Below are 20,225 nucleotides of genomic sequence, written 5' to 3'. Positions count from 1 at the left end.
GGGGCCAAAACTTGCCAAAATAACATTGATTTTGCCAAATGATATACCCTCTGTTATATAGCTACCATTTTCTTACAGGGTATGTCATTTGGCAAAATTAATCTTATCTTAGTAAGTACCAGCCCCGTCCACTCGCCCTTCATTTTATTAGAGTGTAGGTCATTTGCCAATATCAGTCTTATCTTAGCAGATACTAGCCCCGCCCACCCACCATCTCTTTTCTTAGAGGATATCATTTGCCAAAATCAGTTTTATCCTAGAAGGTACTGGCCCCGCCCACCCACCCCCTTTTTTCTTAGAGGGTATGTGATTTGCCAAAATCAGTCTTATCTTGGTCGCTACCAATATATATCTTGCCTCTATCGATTATATGTAGATAGAGGCAAGGAAAGTTCTATCCAAACAACTCTAGTTCTTTTTTCACTGTTTATCAGCGAATTGTGAGCATTCTGAGTTTCTAAGAGCATTTGCTTAGAGAGTCAGATAATGTTAATTCTAATATTTTTCATCCTTTTTCAACTACCTTGTTGAAATAAAAATGCCGAAAAAACTGTTTTCGTCCGTCTGTCTGTGTCGATTTGTATTAGACAGCTAATCTTCGAAACTACCGAACCGATTGTTGTCGAATTTTATATTTATGTTATACGAATATCGAATAAATGCTAAAACACTAACTAACCAAAAATTGGAAATCACCTTGATTTTTTACCGTAGGAATCAAAATTTTCGCAAAAATCGCATCACCGCGTTTTATACCCGCTAAGAGCACTGAGATCTGGTAAACGCAGTGGTCACAATTTTTTTATTGATTAAATCAGACACGATTTACGCCATATTCCCGAACATTTGAGAGTACAGTAACGTTACGCCCGCCTATATACAATAATAATAAAATAAAAATTATCATAGTAACAGCTACTTATCCAAAATTATATTCATAATAACGTTTTTTCTGGCGTCTTAGAAAACGTAAAGGAGATATCGAACCGTAGATTTGGGCATTCTAGGTTTACCCAAATTGCCTCAGAATCACAAAAGAAGACAATTTTTTGTCAGTGGGCATGAAATCCCGAAAAAATGCTCTAAGTTAGGCTAGAAAATCAACGATTTTTGCCTTGCTTTCACTCAAATTTGAGCTGGAGATCAATTTTTTCGTCAGATTTGTCTGAATTGCCACAATTTAGCTACTCTCATCTCAGGTTCCGAAAACTAGATGATTTATGTCATGCGATGGTCTGTTTTAGCATGGGAGGTCGTGTAAAATTTTAGTTCCAGTGCGTTTCCCATGATTTCTAACACTATAAATGTCAAAATAAAAGTTTTAACAGCATTTTTAAAGAAAGCGCAAACGTTGGCAATGCTTGTTAAAATTCAAAAATATTCATTGTAATGTAATACCACAATTAAAAGTCAATATCCAAGAGAACGTGGACACGGATTGTAATTATAAAATAATTAAAGACCTGTTTCAAATGTGAATATCATTATAAATAGATATATCTAAAGTATCAGGTGTCTTATGTTTGCTTATAAAATTATACGTTATAATTTACGGCGCTTGAGAAGAATACAAAAAAAAAATCTAAATATCATTGTCAAAATGATGTGGCAATTTCTAATGCCAAAAAGTTAAAGGCAAGTTTGGGGATCTCCCTCTGACAGTGTTATTTTCCACTACTAAACGCCCGGATCTGTGTCAAAAACTAATCCACACTTTTCCTCGTTGTGCAACGCCGCTTCCCACCAAAACCTCGAATTTTCACGGCCACCACGCGCACTTAACTTTCCAGCCCAAAGAAAGTCCAACCCAGTGAAAGACGGCTCCTCAATTTGCCAATTGCCCACTTCATCTCCGAGTCGTGATCCTCAAGATTTATCGGCCCATCTCGATTGACACATATGGTAATCGAAATCGTCTAGACTATCCAAATAAATCACAAACAGTGTTAGATAAAAATCGAAAGAGAAACTTCCAACCGGCCGCTTAATTACGAAGATGCACAACATGAAAGTCGATAATTTGCATACAAATAAAAGCATATCGTGACCGCGGTCCATGTGTAGTTTACGATGGGGCCTTAGGACCAAACGTCTGTCGATGCAGCCGTGCCCTTAGGTCTCGCTTTCACCTCAGCCTCGCCCCTTTCCATTCAGCCGGTGCCTTACACCCAACCTACTTAGAAAAAGTAAAAACCCATAACCGTATCACTGGACGTGTGTGCGCGATCTCGACGCAAGCCTTCATAAAAACTTGCAATGAAAGTTATTTATTGCGGCGATGATTTGTCGTGTTTCACTCCTTTTTCCTCCTTTTGCCTCGTTTTGCTCTTTCTCTTTGCTTAGTCTCCCATGAATAACGAGCCGAAAGGAAGCGGAGCAACTGCCAACTGAGCGCAAATTTATAATTGCAGTTTCCTGGATTTTTGCATAAACAGTGGCGTGCCCGGGGGGAGTACGTGGAAAAGTCACGTGACGGTGCACACGAACAATCCGAGGAAAGCAAAAATCAGAGCGAGTTCTCACCTGGGGCAGGGTCTACACGATGAGGGGTTTTATTTCGCGGAATTATTGTCAGTTGGGAGGAGATTGAAGTGCGGTACATGAAAAGATAGCGAAGAGTGCTTTCTCGTGTGAAAGAATCAAGTCGGTTGGGAAAAATTTCGCTGTAGGGTTTTCGGTGGATCCTCACGATTTCAATTCAACATCTTTGTGACTAGTTTTGACATGATGATGTCTCTCTTTCTGAAAGTGTTTGTTGTAACTGATACAAGTTTCTGAATCAAAATCCCTAACTTTGGTCTTCTGGATACCAAAGAATTTTTGGAAGAATTTCAAAAAATTTCCACTCGTATCATTTAAAAGACGTTGATTGTATATCACAGTGTTCTATACAGAGATGGGACATCAAATTAAAGTAAAAACTCATAATATTTCATTTGTCCCGTAAGACATTTGGGGCCCCAGTGAATGAAAATAGACAATAGGTGGCCCCGAGAAGATTTTACATTAAAAAATGACAGAAAGGGCTCCTGGGATTATTTAACATTATTTAAAAAAATACACAGTAGGGGACCTCGACAAGGTTTTACATAAAAAAATGAACATAAAGGACTCTTGAGATCGTTTTACATTAAAAAAGACATAAGAGACTCCTGAGATCATTTTTCTCATTATTTAAAAAAGACAATAGGGCTCCTTGGGAAGGGTTCACATAAAAAATACAGAAGGGGTCCCCGAGAAGGTTTCATATTAAAAAGGGTAGAAAGAGCTCTTGGGATTGTTTCACATTAAAAAAGACATAAATGACTCCTAAGATCGTTTCACATTAATTAAAAAAAGACAATAGGGGTCCCTGAGAAGATTCACATTATAAAAAAAAGACAAAATTGGGCTCCGAAAAGGTTTCACATAAAAAGCAGTAGCGGACCCCGAAAAGGTTTTACATTCTTTGGAAAAAATGCAGAAGGGGTCTCCGAGAAGGTTTCTATTAAAAAGGGTAGAAAGGGTTTCTGGGATTGTTTCACATTATTAAAAAAAAGCCAGTAAGGGTCCCTAAGAAGCTTCAGATTATTAAAAAAAAAGACAGAAAGGGTCCCTGAAAAGGTTTCACAAAAAAAATAGACAATCCGGGGCCCCGAGAAGGTTTTACCTTAAAAAATGACAGAAAGGGCTCCTGAGATCGTTTCACATTAATTAAAAAAAGACAAAATTGGGCTCCGAGAAAGTTTCACATAAAAAACGACAGTAGGGGACCCCGAAAAGGTTTTATATTCTTTAGAAAAAATGCAGAAGAGGTTTCGAGAAGGTTTCATATTAAAAAGGGGCAGAAAGGGCTTCTGAGATGGTTTCACTTTAATAAAAAAAGACAGTAGGGGTCCCTAAGAAGCTTCAGATTATTAAAAAAAAAAGATTGAAGGGTCCCCCGAGAAGGTTTCACATAAAAATAGACAATAGGTGGCCCCGAGAAGATTTTACATTAAAAAATGACAGAAAGGGCTCCTGGGATTATTTAACATTATTTAAAAAAAACACAGTAGGAGACCTCGACAAGGTTTTACATAAAAAAAATGAACATAAAGGGCTCCTGAGATCGTTTTACATTAAAAAAGACCTAAGAGACTCCTAAGATCGTTTCACATTATTTAAAAAGGACAATAGGGCTCCTTGAGAAGCTTCACGTTATAAAAAAAAAGGCAGAAGTGGGCTCCGAGAAGGGTTCACATAAAAAAAGGCAGTAGGGGACCCCGAAAAGGTTTCACATTCTTTAGAGAAAATACAGAAGGGGTTTCCGAGAAGGTTTCATCTTAAAAAAGGACAGAAAGGGCTTATAAGATTGTTTCACATTATTAAAGGAAGGCAGTAGGAGTCCCTAAGAAGCTTCAGATTATTAAAAAAAAAAGATAGAAAGGACCTCTGAGAAGGTTTCACATAAAAAATAGACAATAGGGGGCCCCGAGAAGGTTTTACATTAAAAAATGACAGAAAGGGCTCCTGAGATCGTTTCACATTAAAAAAGACATAAGAGACGCCTAAGATCGCTTCACATTAATTAAAAAAAGAAAATAGGAGTCCCTGAGAAGCTTCACATTATAAAAAAAAAGTACAAAATTGGGCCCCGAGAAGGTTTCTCATAAAAAAATGCAGTAGGGGACCCCGAAAAGATTTTACATTCTTTAGAAAAAATAAAGATGGGCTTTGCGAGAATGTTTTATATTAAAAAAGGGCAGAAAGTGCTTCTGAGATTGTTTCACTTTAAAAAGGACATAAGGGACTCCCGAAATCCTTTCACATTATTTAAAAAAGATAATAGGACTCCTTGAAAAGCTTCACATTATAAAAAAACGGCAGAAGTGGGCTCCGAGAAGGGTTCACATAAAAAGGGCGGGGGACCCCGAGAAGGTTTTACATTCTTTATAAAAAATGCAGAAGGGCTTCTGGGATTGTTTCACATTATTAAAAAAAGACAGTAGGGGTCCCTAAGAAGCTTCAGGTTATTAAAAAAAAAATACAGAAGGGGCCACCGAAAAGATTTCACACAAAAAATAGACAGTAGGGCGTCTCGAGAAGGTTTTACATTAAAAAATAACAGAAAGGTCCCCTGAGATCGTTTCACATTAAAAAAACCAGAAAGGGCCTCCGAGAAGGTTTCACATTAAAAAAACCAGAAAGGGCCTCCGAGAAGGTTTCACATAAAAAAAGGTAGTAGGGGACCCCGAAAAGGTTTTACATTCTTTAGAAAAAATACAGAAGGGGTCTCCCAGAAGGTTTCATATTAAAAAGACGACCCCGAAAAGGTTTTACATTCTTTAGAAAAAATACAGAAGGGGTCTCCGAGAAGGTTTCATATTAAAAAGAGCTAAAGGTCTCCTGAGATTCTTTCACATTATTAAAAAAAAAACGGTAGGCGTCCCTGAGAAGCTTCACATTATTAAAGAAAAAAAAGATAGAAACGGCCCCCGAGAAGGTTTCACATCGAAGTTTCAAGTTTTGATTAAAAAAAAAAGATCCCTTGGTCGCGAAAATCAGAGCTAGTTTTCAAGTTAGAACAATGAAGTGGGAATTGCGTGTGACGTCATAACAACATTCAACAAATTCAGGATGTGACACTTCGAACCAATTTAAAAAAAAATCCACTCATCAGTTACAAGACGTTGATTTTATATCACAGTTATGTTCTACACAGACATGGGGGGGCATCAATTAAAGTAAGAAATCATAATATTTCGTTGTCCCTCCAAGATTGTTTTTAAGTTGGAAAAATATAGAACTTAAATGAACACAAGTTTGAATTTTTGATTAAAAAACCTAAAGAAAAGATCTCAGGACGAAAAATACAGCTAATTTTGAAGTTAGTGTAGCTTTAAGTAGCGTGAGAGCTGCACGTGACGTCATAACTACATCCAACAGATTCGGAATGTGACATTAAGAGCATCAGTTAAAATAAAAACCATGATTCAATTGTCTCGCCAAGGTTCTCTTTAAATTGCAAAAATCCGGAGTGACCCTGGTCCCCGACACTATTTTTCCCCTTCTGTCAGTCATAAACCTCGTAAAATTTAAGCAGCCGCCTCGATCTGAAACAAATAAGAACCAGTCCGTGTATCTCAAATAATAGGTGCAATATATTGACTTTAATGTATTTTTGATGGCCAATCTGACACGGTCTTGCACATATATGTTGTACGCGTACAAGAGACGAGTAGGTGTTAAACAGTAAAAACATAATTTATTATTTTGATCCCACTTACGTCTTAATAGACTGAAACGCATTAGCCATCACCCCAGTTTTATTATTCATTAAGGTAAAAGGAACTTTTGACCATAATTGCAGTTATAAATCGCCGATACCCGATCTCCGCTACATTCACCATCCGCAAAAAATCGCGCTGGTCCATTTTTCACTTCAACAGTCTAATTAATAGTGATTATGGGACTGGCGAAAAGCTCCGAACGAAGCTGTTAACCGACAATTAGACACCATTTGCGTATTTAGATCTATTTAGATCTTCACGATTTCGTCTTAGGTTCGTGAGCACTGCTAACCCGGAGTGACAGCCCATTGATCTAATGCGCCCACTTTACCGCCGGCGAAGACAGCGTGCGTCAGCCGGAACAACTCTATCGGACTAGCTTCTGCCAATGATAAAAGTAGTACCGCGTAGATATCCGGCTCGAAGGACCAATATTGATCTTGCGCGTTTTGTCTATTTTTTCTCGACCAGAACATCTGGTTGTGGGCGCAATTTGACCGTTTCTCGTTGTTGCAGGCCGAACGTTTGGCGGACTACGGGCGCTTGCTGGGTGGTTCGCAGCCCTCCTTGGACGGTCGCAGGCGCGATTTGGATCGCATACAAGACTTATTTCCGCACGACTACCTTGGTCTGCATGATCCAGAACCCAATTCAACGTACCACGTGGTAAGTAGCTCTCCAGGCGCAAAAATCGCCGATTTATGGTCTGCTCCGTCCAGCGCAGCGACAGCTTGCACTCGCCGTAGAAAAACGTCGTTACGAAACAGTAGGCATCGTTTCCATTTTTACGATGCCTTTCACGTTTTTTTCCTCAAGATGGTCTAACTTTCCGTTTCCTTGAGGTTTAACGAGCGAAATTAATTGGTCGATTTGAATCGATTGCCCAATTGGCGGCAACAAACGACGGCCGGGTTGACATTTTTCATCGATTATGTGCACAGAGCGGCGTCTTCGCTTTGCATAATAAAATCTACGATGTCGTAATGGTGGATTTAACTAAGAAGCACAACATTCCGAGTGCATCGAGACCGAGTTGTTTATTTAAATCGCTCGATGCACCTCGTGTACTTTAATGCACATTAACAGACCGTTAAAACTGCATAAATGCTGCAATACAATGTACAAACATGCAGAAATCTTTCAGAGATCGTGTCGGGGACTAACGGTTGTGCGCTTGTCGCTTTTTTGTCGCGGGATTAACACGGAAGTTGTTCTTTTTCAAGCGCAATATTTTCATTTAAATATCGTTAGCGTCGGTACTACGCGGTGCACGTATGTGCAATAAAACGATCGAGGTATCATTGGGACAGATTTATACCGGCAATTTCCGACGCACTCGCATGTGGGTACTTGACAAGTGAAAGTAAGCGTTTTGTTTCTTTTTTTGCAGAAGAAGTCGTTCCGGAAGAAGTCGCTGGGCGATCTCAACCAGATCGACAGCCACAGGGAGGCATGCAACAGGATATTTTTGGTGGAGGCGCCATGTGCGATGTCTCCGCCACATCTGCCACTGAACGCCAAACCAAGACATCTTTTCCTCTTCTCGGATTTGTTGCTGGTCGCCAAACCGCGGTCCACAAGCAGCTTTAAGCTCAAGGTAAACGTTTTGCCTTTTTTTGTAAATACATTGATGTAGGTAGTCAATGCACCCGCATTACGTATCGCAAGTCACTATAAACATTTCGGATGTTTTCTGTGTATTGTATTAGTACAAAGCAATAATCTTAAATGCGGGTCTATAAATATGGAAATACAGAGCGTGAAGACAATACTGTTTTTGACGCGAGCGCAGCGAGCTGTTGCCCACCAGCCTCCAACTCTTCAATTCCGACATTTAAATTTCTTTCATGTTGTGTTGACCGATTTGGAAAGCGAGTAATCACAGACTTTTTACTTTTTAATTTAGGTGAAGCTCCTGACCTTATCCGCGCATAAAGATATTGATTCGTGCGGGACTAATTTGTAACAAACACATAAGATGAAGTAATTTCCGGTGAAAGTACGTAGTCGGAAATAATTTGTTTGCTTTGTACGTGGTGTAATAATTATTGCCTATCAACAGAATAGCATTGATGAGTTTATTCTGTGGAACATGAGATGATAAACACCAATTTCCTTCAGCTGATAGATGGGAGAATTAGTGTTTGTTTAGATTGTGGTGGAGAAAGCGACTCTCTTTGTAAAATTACTTAAGTACTGAGGATTGTAGAAGAGATTTCAATCGTTTGTATGTGATTCGGGATGGGCACTAAAATTGTTAATAAAAAATTCGCTTTCTCTATGCGTTGCAGGTAATGTTTGTGCTAGCGCTGGGACGGTGTCTGCTAAAGCTTCCAAGTACGTGGATACGAAACAGTGAACTCCCGACAGTAATAATTAGAACAAAATTTTGAAGGAAAAGTCGAAAATTTTTGATATGCTTTGAGAATCTCTAAGAATTTTATAAAATATTCTAATAAATCTCTTAAAGGCTACACTTTCGAAATTGTAAAGTATGTTGAAATTCTAAATTTTTACTAATCTAGTGAGTTAAATTTTTTAACCAAAAATTGTTTTAAGAGTCAAACTTTCTCGGGGGTCCCAACGTTTTTTCTTTTTTTAATATACAACGTCGAGGACCCCAAAAGTACCTTTTTTTTAAGAAAATGAAACCTTCTCGGATACTCTGTCTTTTTTTAACCTTCTGGAGGGTCCAACCGTTCTTTTTATCACTGAAATCTTCTCGGAAGCCCCAACTGTCTTTTTTTAAAGAAGAAGAAACCTTATCGGGCAAGTGTCTTTTTTGTAAGAATATGAAACCTTCTCGAAGGCCCCAAAAGTCTTTTTTTTAATAGAACCTTCTCGGGTGCTCTGTCTTTGTTTTAAGAAGGAAGAATGTGAAACCTTGGGGAGGCGTTTTTTTTAAGGCTGAAGCCTTCTCGGGGACCCCAACTATCTTCTTTTAGAGAATGTGAAACCTTCTCGGGGACTCTGTATGAAACTTTCTGGGGGGGGGGGGGGGCAACCGTTGTGTTAAGACTGAAATCTTCTCGGGGGTCCCAACTATATTCTTTTAGAGAATGTGAAACCTTCTCGGGGGCTCGATCTTTTTTAAGAAGGAAGAATGTGAAACCTTCTGGGGGGGGGGCTTAAGACTGAAAGCTTCTCGGGGGGTCCCAACTGTTTTTTTTTTTTTGAGAATGTGAAAATTTCTCGCGGGGCTGCAATTGTTTTCTTTTTAATGGTAAACCTTGTCGGGGGCTCTAACTGTCTTTTTTTCAAGAATGTTAAACCTTCTTGGAGGGGCCTAAAGTCTTTTTTTTTTTAAGAAAATGAAACCTCGGGTACTCTGTCTTTTTTTAAAAAGAGATAATGTGAAACCTTCTGGGGGGGGACCCAACCGTTTTTTTTAACTGAAATCTTCTGGGGAGGCTCTAATGTTTTTTTTTTATATATAAATCCTTGGGGGGGACTCTAACTGTCTTTTAAGAAGGAAAAATGTGAAACCTTGGAGGGGGGGGGGTTAAGACTGAAACCTCCTCGGGGGTTCTAAGTGTCTTTTTTTTAAATATGCTACTTTCTCGGGGGCCCCAACTGTCTTCTTTTGGAGAATTTGAAACCTTCTGGGGGCCCAACTGTTTTTTTTTTAACACTGAAATCTTCTCGGGAGTCCCAACTGTCTTTTTTTTTTTTAATAAAATGAAACCTTCTCGGGCAAGTGCCTTTTTTTAAATATGAAACTTTCTGGGCGGGGGGGGACTCTAATTGTTTTTTTTTTATATAAAACCTTCGGGGGTGGCTCTAACTGTTTTTTAAGAAAGAAGAATGAATCCTTTGGGGGGGGGCGCATTTTTTTTAAGACTGAAACCTTCTCGGGGATCCCAGATGTCTTTTTTGGAGAATGTGAGACTTTCTCGGGGGGCTTTTTTTTTAATATAAAACCTTCTTGGGGGCTCTAAATATGTTTTTTTGGAGAATGCCAAACCTTCTCAAGGGCCCCAAATGCCTTTTTTTTAAGTAAATGAAACCTTCTTGGTTTAGTGCCTTTTTTTAAGAATCTGAAACCTTCTCGGGGCTCCCAACTTTCTTTTTTTTAAGAAGGAAGAATGTGAAACCTTCAGAGGGGGGCAACCGTTTTTGTTTTAAGACTGAAACCTTCTCTCGGGTCCCAACTGTGTGTTTTTTAAGATAAAACCTTCTCGGGGGCTCTAAATATGTGTTTTTGGAGAATCCCAAACCTTCTCAAGGGCCCCAAAAGTCTTTTTTTTTTTAAGAAGATGAAACCTTCTTGGGTAAGTGTCTTTTTTAAGAATCTGAGACCTTCTCGGGACTCCCAACTTTCTTTTTTTTTTTAAGAAGGAAGAATGTGAAACCTTCAGAGGGGGGGGCAACCGTTTTTTTTAAGACTGAAACCTTCTTAGAGGTCCTAGATGTTTTTTTTTAAGACGAAACCTTCTCTGGGGGTCTAAATATGTTTTTTTTTTGGAGAATGCCAAACCTTCTCAAGGGCCCCAAAAGTCTTTTTTTTAGAAAATGAAACCTTCTCGGTTAAGTGCCTTTTTTTAAGAATCTGAAACCTCGGGGCTCCCAACTTTCTTTTTTTTAAGAAGGAAGAATGTGAAACCTTCAGAGGGGGGCAACCATTTTTGTTTTAAGACTGAAACCTTCTTAGAGGTCCTAGATGTTTTTTTTTTTAAGATGAAACGTTCTCGGGGGCTCTAAATATGTTTTTTTTGGAGAATGCCAAACCTTCTCAAGGGCCCCAAAAGTCTTTTTTTTTAGAAAATGAAACCTTCTCGGTTAAGTGCCTTTTTTTAAGAATCTGAAACCTCGGGGCTCACAACTTTCTTTTTTTTAAGAAGGAAGAATGTGAAACCTTCAGAGGGGGGCAACCGTTTTTGTTTCAAGACTGAAACCTTCTCAGGGGTCCTGGCTGTTTTTTTTTTAAGATGAAACCTTCTCTCGGGTCCCAACTGTGTGTTTTTTAAGATGAAACCTTCTCGGGGGCTCTAAATATGTGTTTTTGGAGAATACCAAACCTTCTCAAGGACCCCAAGTCTTTTTTTTAAGACTGAAACCTTCTCAGAGGTCCTGGCTGTTTTTTTTTTTTAAGATGAAACCTTCTCTTGGGTCCCAACTGTGTTTTTTTTAAGATGAAACCTTCTCGGGGGCTCTAAATATGTGTTTTTGGAGAATACCAAACCTTCTCAAAGGCCCCAAAAGTCTTTTTTTTAAGAAAAACAAACCTTTTTGGGTAAGCGTCTTTTTTTAAGAATCTAAAACCTTCTCGGGGCTCCCAATTTTTTTTTTTTTTTAAGAAGGAAGAATAGCAAACCTTCAGAGAGGGGCAACCGTTTTTAAGACTGAAACCTTCTCATAGGTCCTGGCTGTTTTTTTTTAAGACGAAACCTTCTCGGGGGCCCTAAATATGTTTTTTGGAGAATGCCAAAACTTCTCAAGGGCCCCAAGTCTTTTTTTTAAGAAAATGAAACCTTCTCGGTTAAGTGCCTTTTTTTTTAAGAATCTGAAACCTCGGGGCTCCCAACTTTCTTTTTTTTTTAAGAAGGAAGAATGTGAAACCTTCAGAGGGGGGGGGGGGGGCAACCGTTTTTTTTTTAAGACTGAAACCTTCTCGGAGGTCCTACCTGTGTTTTTTTTAAGATGAAACCTTCTCGAGGGTCCCAACTGTGTTTTTTTTTTTAAGATGAAACCTCTTGGGTCCCAACTGTGTTTTTTTTAAGATGAAACCTTCTCGGGGGCTCTAAATATGTGTTTTTGGAGAATGCCAAACCTTCTCAAAGGCCCCAAAAGTCTTTTTTTAAGAAAATGAAACCTTCTTGGGTAAGCGTCTTTTTTTAAGAATCTAAAACCTCGGGGCTCCCAATTTTTTTTTTTAAGAAGGAAGAATGGGAAACCTTCAGAGAGGGGCAACCGTTTTTTTTAAGACTGAAACCTTCTCATAGGTCCTGGCTGTTTTTTTTTAAGATGAAACCTTCTCGGGGGCCCTAAATATGTTTTTTGGAGAATGCCAAACCTTCTCAAGGGCCCCAAGTCTTTTTTTTAAGAAAATGAAACCTTCTCGGTTAAGTGCCTTTTTTTTAAGAATCTGAAACCTTCTCGGGGCTCCCAACTTTCTTTTTTTTTAAGAAGGAAGAATGTGAAACCTTCAGAGGGGGGGGGCAACCGTTTTTTTTTAAGACTGAAACCTTCTCGGAGGTCCTACCTGTGTTTTTTTTTAAGATGCAACCTTCTCGGGGGTCTCTTTTTTTTTTTAGATGAAACCTTCTCGGGGGTCTTTTTTTTTTTAGATGAAACCTTCTCGGGGGCTCCAATTGTTTTTGTTTTTTATATATAAAAATTAATGCAACTTTTGTTTCTGTTTAAATGAGGAAATATGTTCCCACTTAGTTGTTTCTTTTTAAATAATTTATTACACATTAGTTCTTTTCCACATATCTGACTGTTTAGCAAAAAATTGAACCGTCACGTTATTAAATATCAAAATTTGCTCCAAAGATTTGTGTTGAAGCTCTTCCTCTTCTAAGTTATTTCCTGTTCGAAATAATCGCTTCATGTTTGATGTTAGATAAAAATATTGATATCCCGTCCTGTCTTATAAATTACAACAGTAATTCATTAAACATTAACAAGTTTTACTTTACCTGATTATTATCAATCGGCAATAATTAAATTTCTAATTTTCTCGCATAACTTTCAATACAACAATTTTATAAAAAACACAAAAATGAAAACCAAAAAGTGAAAGCTTCAGCCCACACACTACCTTACAAGTTTTCTTCAAACAACCGTTACCTCACGACAATTTCCACGTGACCAAACCCACGCTTCAATTTGCCTGGAGTGTGATCTATGTCAAGAATAAATTAAAAAAAAATAATTATACGTCGCATATTAAAAGAATGTATTTCATTATTGGGGTATTCGGACGTCCGGCGTATATTTCTGCTTTCACACGACAAGGTTTCCTGCGCCCGAACATGAATTTTCGCGTAAAATAACGTACTGATTGCTGTATAACAAACAATAAATAAACGTCTACTCTTTGTCACCAGGAAAGCGTTCGAGTATCCGAACTGTGGATAGCCCCTTGCCCTGAATCCGAAACCGGGTTCCTCCTCGGCTGGCCCTCCCCCGCCAGAACCTACCTAGTGACATTCTGCACCCAAGCAGCCAGAGACTCCTGGTGGCGAGAACTCCAGCAAGCCCTCGAAGCACAACTACGCTTAGAACCACCCACCACCAACATCAAAGTCGTGTACAGAGACCCTTTAAGTGGAACCGAGTGTTCCAAAACGCTGGGTATCGGCCCTGAGATGAGTTCTGGAGATGTAGCTCGACTAGCCTTGGACGAATCCAGAATAGGAGAATGGGCCTACACCCTGTATGCCAGAGACAGAGACAACGCTCCTTGTCCCTTAATCGGGTGCGAAAGACCTCATTCCATCCAGTTAGCGAGGCTGAGGCAGTCGCTGTGTGCCGAAGAAGGCTTCGATCTAACACACTGTAACAACAATCGGATACCGAGTGACATAGTCTTCGAGCTCAAACCCAACATCAAACCCTCACCCAGAAAGTAAGTTTTTCACAAAGTGAGTTAATGATTAGGTACTTAATGTGTATTTTTAGAACCCCGTTGAAACTGTTCCGAAAGACCACCGGCCGGCTCTTCGGACTGCCTTTATCTCGCCTTTGTACAAACAACGCCTTGCCCCCAGCCATTACAGCGTGCCTCCGAGCCCTCTTCCAGAGAGGCCCCCACACCCAGGGTATCTTCCGACGGTGTGCCTCAGCCCGGGCTCTTCGCGAGCTCCGCGAGAAGGTAGACACTCAAGGTGCGGCCGTTTGCGAGGAAATCGCCAACACTCCGGCGCTGCTCCTCGCCGCTCTGCTCAAGGACTTCCTGCGAAGTCTTCCGGAACCGTTGCTGACCGGCAACGCTCAGGAATGGTTGAACGTGGCCAGCAGCGGCCGCACCGACCATCTACGACGATTGCTCAATCTCCTACCCCGCGAAAACCACTTACTCTTAGCCAACGTGATCTGCGTCCTGTACAATATCGCCAAACGTGCCAGATTCAACCTGATGTCGGCGGCCAACTTGGGTATGTCGTTTCTCACATCGTCACTTCCTCTTACTAATTTTTTTAAATTAAGGTGTGTGCGTTGGCCCGAGTTTGCTTTGGGAGTCCGTCCAGAACGCCCCCTTGCGGACGTTGCCCACACTGGTTGAGATGTTAATCAACAATTGCCAGGTTTTGTTCGGACCTCAAGTCGTTTCGCTGTTGGGCGAGGTTGCCAACGATAGCGGTGCCGAGGAGTCTGACAGCTTGCACTGTGAGTCACCTTTTTTAATTGCTTGTCGTTGATAAAAAACACGCGGAGTTTTTTTTTTCGGATCGTATAATTATTTGCATATCAATTCAAGGTTTGGGAAAAAATTTGCGTCACGTGTTGCAAAATTCTTGATTATATCGCATTTACCGGTTAAAGTGTAGGAAATATTTAAATGGATTTAAAAGATATAGATTAATTAACAGAGGCTGATTTGTAATTAATAGCGTACCAGAACCGCCTCTTCTGAATAATATGAATAACAAAAGGCAAAATTACGCCTACTTAATGGCTCCTTCCTGTTCACTCTTTTTCTATCCATTTCGAACGCTTGGATTTGGTTGCTGTTCAGGAGAAATATCCGGTGAATTTATCATAATATTCCACATAATGTAGATATTCCACGTTCAACTAAAATTTCGGACGCCTAGGACCGTCATTTTAGAAGATTTAGGTATTGTAGAGGTCTCTGAAAGATGAGGTACCTCTAAATACTAAAAACGAAAACCTACGACTGAGCTTTGAGCGACCCCCAACATAATGTGGTACTTTTTTCCAGCACTGGGTCTTTCGTTAGACAGTGTCGAGTTGAGCAAGGACCAGAAATCCCTCAGTCGCGACTCGGGGCTCACCCTCTCCGAGGACGACCGCGACAGTCCCGGACTGAACTACCACAACCCTTCCTTCCACCGCTCCGACTGGGCGCGGCAGGCCGCCAGGATCCGGTCCCTGGACAACACCTGGATAGAAGAAGACGAGGCTTTTTGCGCCTCCAATGAAAGCCTGTGCGGGCCGCCTATCCCACCGCGGCGACCGCCGCCCCTACGCCACCTGCCGCCGGTGCACTTGCCGCCCATGTACCGACCGCCGCCGCCGCCGCCCCCGATCTACGCCACCGCCAAGTTGCTGCTAGTTACGGATGCCGAGAGCGAGAGTTACGTGTAGTGCCTTTTTTATTTTTTTGCTCAATTGAAACGAGGGTTTGTTGTTTCGATTGACGGTATGTACAGTAAATTCAATGTTGCATTGAAGTTGTATTATAGATGTTTCCGATTTTCTGGAAGAGAGTTTTGTACATTTGTAACATAGTGTAACATAGGGATGTACTTCCGTATTTTTGAAGCCATATTATTGTAAGTTAGGGAAATTTGTAATTTTGCCATGGTATAGCCTGTTCGCGTTTTTGTAGACGACGTAGTTGTAGGTTTACATAAAAACGTTGATAAATTTAACGATAATTTTGTAATTCTATTTTTTCAAATACAGTAAGAGTATATAATCTTGAATATGTGTTGTTATTGCTTCTGCCTGATTCTTCCTCATAAAGAGGTAATAAACTTGAGCCTGGTAGGCTTGGTGAGTATCCATAATTTCAAATTACAACCAGCAGAAGTAATAATTATTGAAAAAAAGGCAGTTTCTGCATGACAGCTACAAGTTTAGATGCCCCTGGGCCGGCTCTGCAACCACATTAATTGGCCCTATGCAGTTTATGTAATGCAATGGGCGGTATTGGATGTCTGCTTCAATTACAGTGTTATATCATAGGAAGAACTAAATGAAATAGCAATTAAAAAAAAGGTAAAAGGAAAATCCGTGTGGGAAATGCAATCAAACAATACCATAATTTATAAGAGGAAAGACACTCGTACTTACATAATGGTCAGCCGTCGAAGCTACAAAAATGAAGGCTATAATTCTTGAATTGATCTATTACAGGAACTGTATGACTCGAGGTAGGTACGATGCATTTATTATTGCTTTTTCCGCTGTTAATGCGATTGCGAATGGCATTTAAACTGATCTAAACGTTGGTCCATTTTGAGAAAAAGGACCTTACTTAAAAAGTTGTTAATTTCATACCCTCGTGGACTCGAAAAACGGGAGTGGTTTTTTTTTTAATTTGTGATTTCCAATTATCGTGATTGATTCGTTACATAATGTCGTAATCCATATTTTATGTTTGATTTAGGGGCGCTTTTCCAACCTTAGGGCTCACCACTTTGCATTTGAACGCATTCCGCAATAAAAAACACACCACGTTCACAGTTCAAGGTCAAGTTTTTCAATTTTTCGCGGGTTTAAAATTTCTTCACATGTTAAATTATGGCGGGATGTTTGGAGTATTACAGTTTAATTATTCTCATATTGGCAGTGCAAAGTATGAGACCTTCTTGTCACGGATTGTCAATTTCAAGTTTACAAATGGAAAGAAACTGTCAGTGGAAATTAAACATGGAGTTAGAGGGGGTTTCCTCTAATTCTATGAAATGAAACATAATCTTAAATTATTTCGCACTAGAATATATCACAAAATTCACTTTGGCAACATTTGCAGTTATATTTTCGAAAAAACTGCGGTGTTGGTGGGTTTTTGATTTTGGAATAACATACATATAGGAGCCTGAAATTTCAAAATCTCTACTCTTGCTAACAAAACTCAAAACAGTCAGCCACATCACACATTTGAAAAATATAATTAAAAAAATAATAATTAAAACAAAAAAGCACGTGTCCTTTTTAAAACAAAAAAAATTGGTCGAAAGTTATTTCGACAGAACTTCCCTCGCTTCTGAAGTACCGTCCAATAAATACTGCTTCTCTGAAAAATTTGATTTTGCGGAATTATACTTTTTTGTGGTAACCTCTATCGAGGAAAAACAATATAGAAACTAATAGTCATAGTGTAATAGAAGAAAAAAAAAAGAATTGTTTAAAAAGACAATTGGGAGCCCCGAGAAGAATGAATATTCTTAGAAAAAGACACTTGGGAGGGGGCCCGAGAAGGTTTCGCCTTATTTAAAAAAGGACTCCCGAGAAGGTTTCACATTCTTAAAAAAAAAATATTTGGGGCCCCCGACAAGGTTTTACATTCTTGAAAAAAGACAGTTGGCACCCCCGAGAGGGTTTCATATCCTTAAAAAGAGACATTTGACGCCTCCGGGGTTTTACATTAAAAAAAAACAGTTAGGACCTTCGAGAAGGTTTCACATAAAAAAAAAGACATTTAGGGCCCCCGAGAAGGTTTCACATTAAAAAAAGACATTTGGGGCCCCCGAGAAGGTTTTATATTTTTAGAAAACACAATTCGGAGCCCCGAGAAGATTTTATATTCTTAAAAAAAGACATTTGGGCCCCCGAGAAGGTTTCGCCTTCTTTAAAAAGGGACGGTTGGGAACCCCGAGAAGGTTTCACATTCTTAAAAAAAAAAACATCTGTGGCCCCCAAGGTTTTTAATTTTTAAAAAAAGACAGTTGGGACCCACGAGAAGGTTTCACAATCTTAAAAAAGACATTTGACGCCCCTGAGAAGGTTTTACATTTTTAAAAAAGACAGCTGGGAACCCCAAGAAGGTTTTACATTAAAAAAAGACATTTGGGATCTCCGAGAGGGTTTTACCTACATTTTTAAAAAAGACAGTTCGGAGGCCCGAGAAGGTTTTTCATTTGTAAAAAAAGACAGTTGAGACCCACGAGAAGGTTTCACAATTTTAAAACAGACTTTTGGCGCACTTGAGAAGGTTTTACATTTTTCAAAAGACAGTTGTGACCCCCCGAGAAGGTTTCACATTAAAACAAAAAGATATATGGGACCCCCAAGAAGATCTCACATTATTAAAAAAAATACATTTGTCGCCCCCGAGAAGGTTTTACATTTAAAAAAAAAAAGACAACTAGAGCCCCGAGGTTACACATTAAAACAAAAGACACTTGGGACGCCTGAGAGGGTTTTACATTTTTAAAAAAGGGAGTTGGAAGCCCCGAGAAGGTTTCAAATGAAAAAAGGGCATTTGGGGCCTTCTCCGCCTTTAAAAAAGACAGTTGGGACTTTCGACGTTTCACATAAAAAAAAGCAATTTGGGGCCCCCGAGAAGGTTTTACATTTTTAAAGATGATACTTGCGCCCCCCGAGAAGGTTTCACATTAAAAAAAAGACATTTGGGGTCCCCGAGAAGGTTTTACATGTTTAAAAAATACAGTCGGGATCCCCGAGAAGATTTAATATTCTTAAAAAAAGACACCTGGGCCCCCGAGAAGGTTTCGCCTTCTTTAAAAAAGGGCAGTTGGGATCCCAGAGGCTTCACATTCTTAAAAAAAAAGACATTTGGCCCCCCCGAGAAGGTTTTACATTTTCAAAAAAGGCAGTTGGGACCCCCGAGAAGGTTTCACATTAAGAAAAAGACATTTAGACATTTGGGGTTCCTGAGAAGGTTTCACATTAAAAAAACACATTTGGGGCCCCCGAGAAGGTTTTATATTATTAGAAAACACAGTTCGGAGCCCCGAGAAGATTTAATATTAAAAGACACTCGGGCCCCCCTAGAAAGTTTCGCCTTCTTTAAAAAGAGACAATTGGGACCCACGGGAAGGTTTCACAATCTTTAAAAAGACATTTGGGGTCTCTGAGAAGGTTTTAATTTTTAAAAAAGACAGCTGGGAACCCCAAGAAGGTTTTACATTAAAAAAAGACATTTGGTAACTCCGAGAGTGTTTTACCTACATTTTTAAAAAAGACAATTCGGAGCTCCGGCAACGTTTCATATTAAAAAAAAAAAAAAACATTTGGGGCCCCCGAGAAGGTTTTTCATTCGTAGAAAAAGACAGTTGAGACCCACGAGAAGGTTTCACAATTTTAAAACAGACTTTTGGCGCCCTTGAGAAGGTTTTACATTTTTAAAAAGACAGTTGTGACCCCCCGAGAAGGTTTCACATTAAAAAAAAAAGATATATGGGACCCCCGAGAAGATCTCACATTATTAAAAAAAATACATTTGTCGCCCCCGAGAAGGTTTTACATTAAAAAAAAGACAGCTGGGAGCCCCGAGGTTACACATTAAAAAAAAAGACACTTGGGACGCCTGAGAGGGTTTTACATTTTTAAAAAAGGCAGTTGGAAGCCCCGAGAAGGTTTCAAATGAAAAAAGGGCATTTGGGGCCTTCTCCGCCTTTAAAAAAGAACAGTTGGGACCCCAGACAAGATTTCTCATTCTTTAAAAAAAAAGACATTTGGGGCCTCCGAGAAGGTTTTACATTTTCAAAAAAGGCAGTTGGGACCCCCGAGAAGGTTTCACATAAAAAAAACACATTTGGGGCCCCCGAGAAGGTTTTATATTATTAGAAAACACAGTTCGGGACCCCGAGAAGATTTAATATTAAAAGACACTTGGGGCCCCCTAGAAGGTTTAGCCTTCTTTAAAAAAAGACAGTTGGGACCCACGGGAAGGTTTCACAATCTTTAAAAAGACATTTGGCGTCTCTGAGAAGGTTTTAATTTTTAAAAAAGACAGCTCGGAGCCCCGACAAGGTTTCATATTAAAAAAAAAAACATTTGGGGCCCTCGAGAAGGTTTTTCATTCGTAAAAAAAAAAGAAGGTTTCACGATTTTAAAACAGACTTTTGGCGCCCCTGAGAAGGTTTTACGTTTTTAAAAAGACAGTTGTGACCCCCCGAGAAGGTTTCGCATTATTAAAAAAATACATTTGTCGCCCCCGAGAAGGTTTTACATTAAAAAAAAAGCTGGGAGCCCCGAGCTTACACATTAAAAAAAGACATTTGGGACGCCTGAGAGGGTTTTACAATTTTAAAAAAGACAGTTGGAAGCCCGGAGAACGTTTCAAATGAAAAAAGGGCATTTGGGGCCTTC

At 39.6% G+C, this 20,225-nt stretch overlaps 1 protein-coding gene across 2 annotated transcripts in view; it reads left to right on the top strand.

Moving 5' to 3' along the window:
- The window catches only part of LOC135132286 (rho GTPase-activating protein 20-like), a 208,373-nt gene extending 192,505 nt beyond the window's left edge, over nucleotides 1–15,868 (top strand). The window contains exons 3-8 of one of the 2 annotated variants that reach the window (XM_064060319.1): nucleotides 6,768–6,917; nucleotides 7,642–7,848; nucleotides 13,304–13,824; nucleotides 13,878–14,353; nucleotides 14,406–14,585; nucleotides 15,142–15,868. In XM_064060319.1, the coding sequence (XP_063916389.1) occupies nucleotides 6,768–6,917; nucleotides 7,642–7,848; nucleotides 13,304–13,824; nucleotides 13,878–14,353; nucleotides 14,406–14,585; nucleotides 15,142–15,527 (1,920 nt within the window). In that variant the 3' untranslated portion in view covers nucleotides 15,528–15,868. The remainder of the gene's footprint in view (nucleotides 1–6,767; nucleotides 6,918–7,641; nucleotides 7,849–13,303; nucleotides 13,825–13,877; nucleotides 14,354–14,405; nucleotides 14,586–15,141) is intronic. The other variant, XM_064060320.1, reaches the window with a different exon arrangement.
- Nucleotides 15,869–20,225: the final 4,357 nt, after the last annotated feature.

This window comes from Zophobas morio, unplaced genomic scaffold (genome assembly GCF_036711695.1).
Source record: "Zophobas morio isolate AGI-343-1 ecotype UQ-CSIRO unplaced genomic scaffold, CSIRO_AGI_Zmor_V1 ptg000021l, whole genome shotgun sequence".
In the NCBI taxonomy this organism is placed as follows: Eukaryota; Metazoa; Arthropoda; class Insecta; order Coleoptera; family Tenebrionidae; genus Zophobas; species Zophobas morio.
Note: the sequence above shows the minus strand (reverse complement) of the source record. Positions and strands in the feature narration are given on the sequence as shown.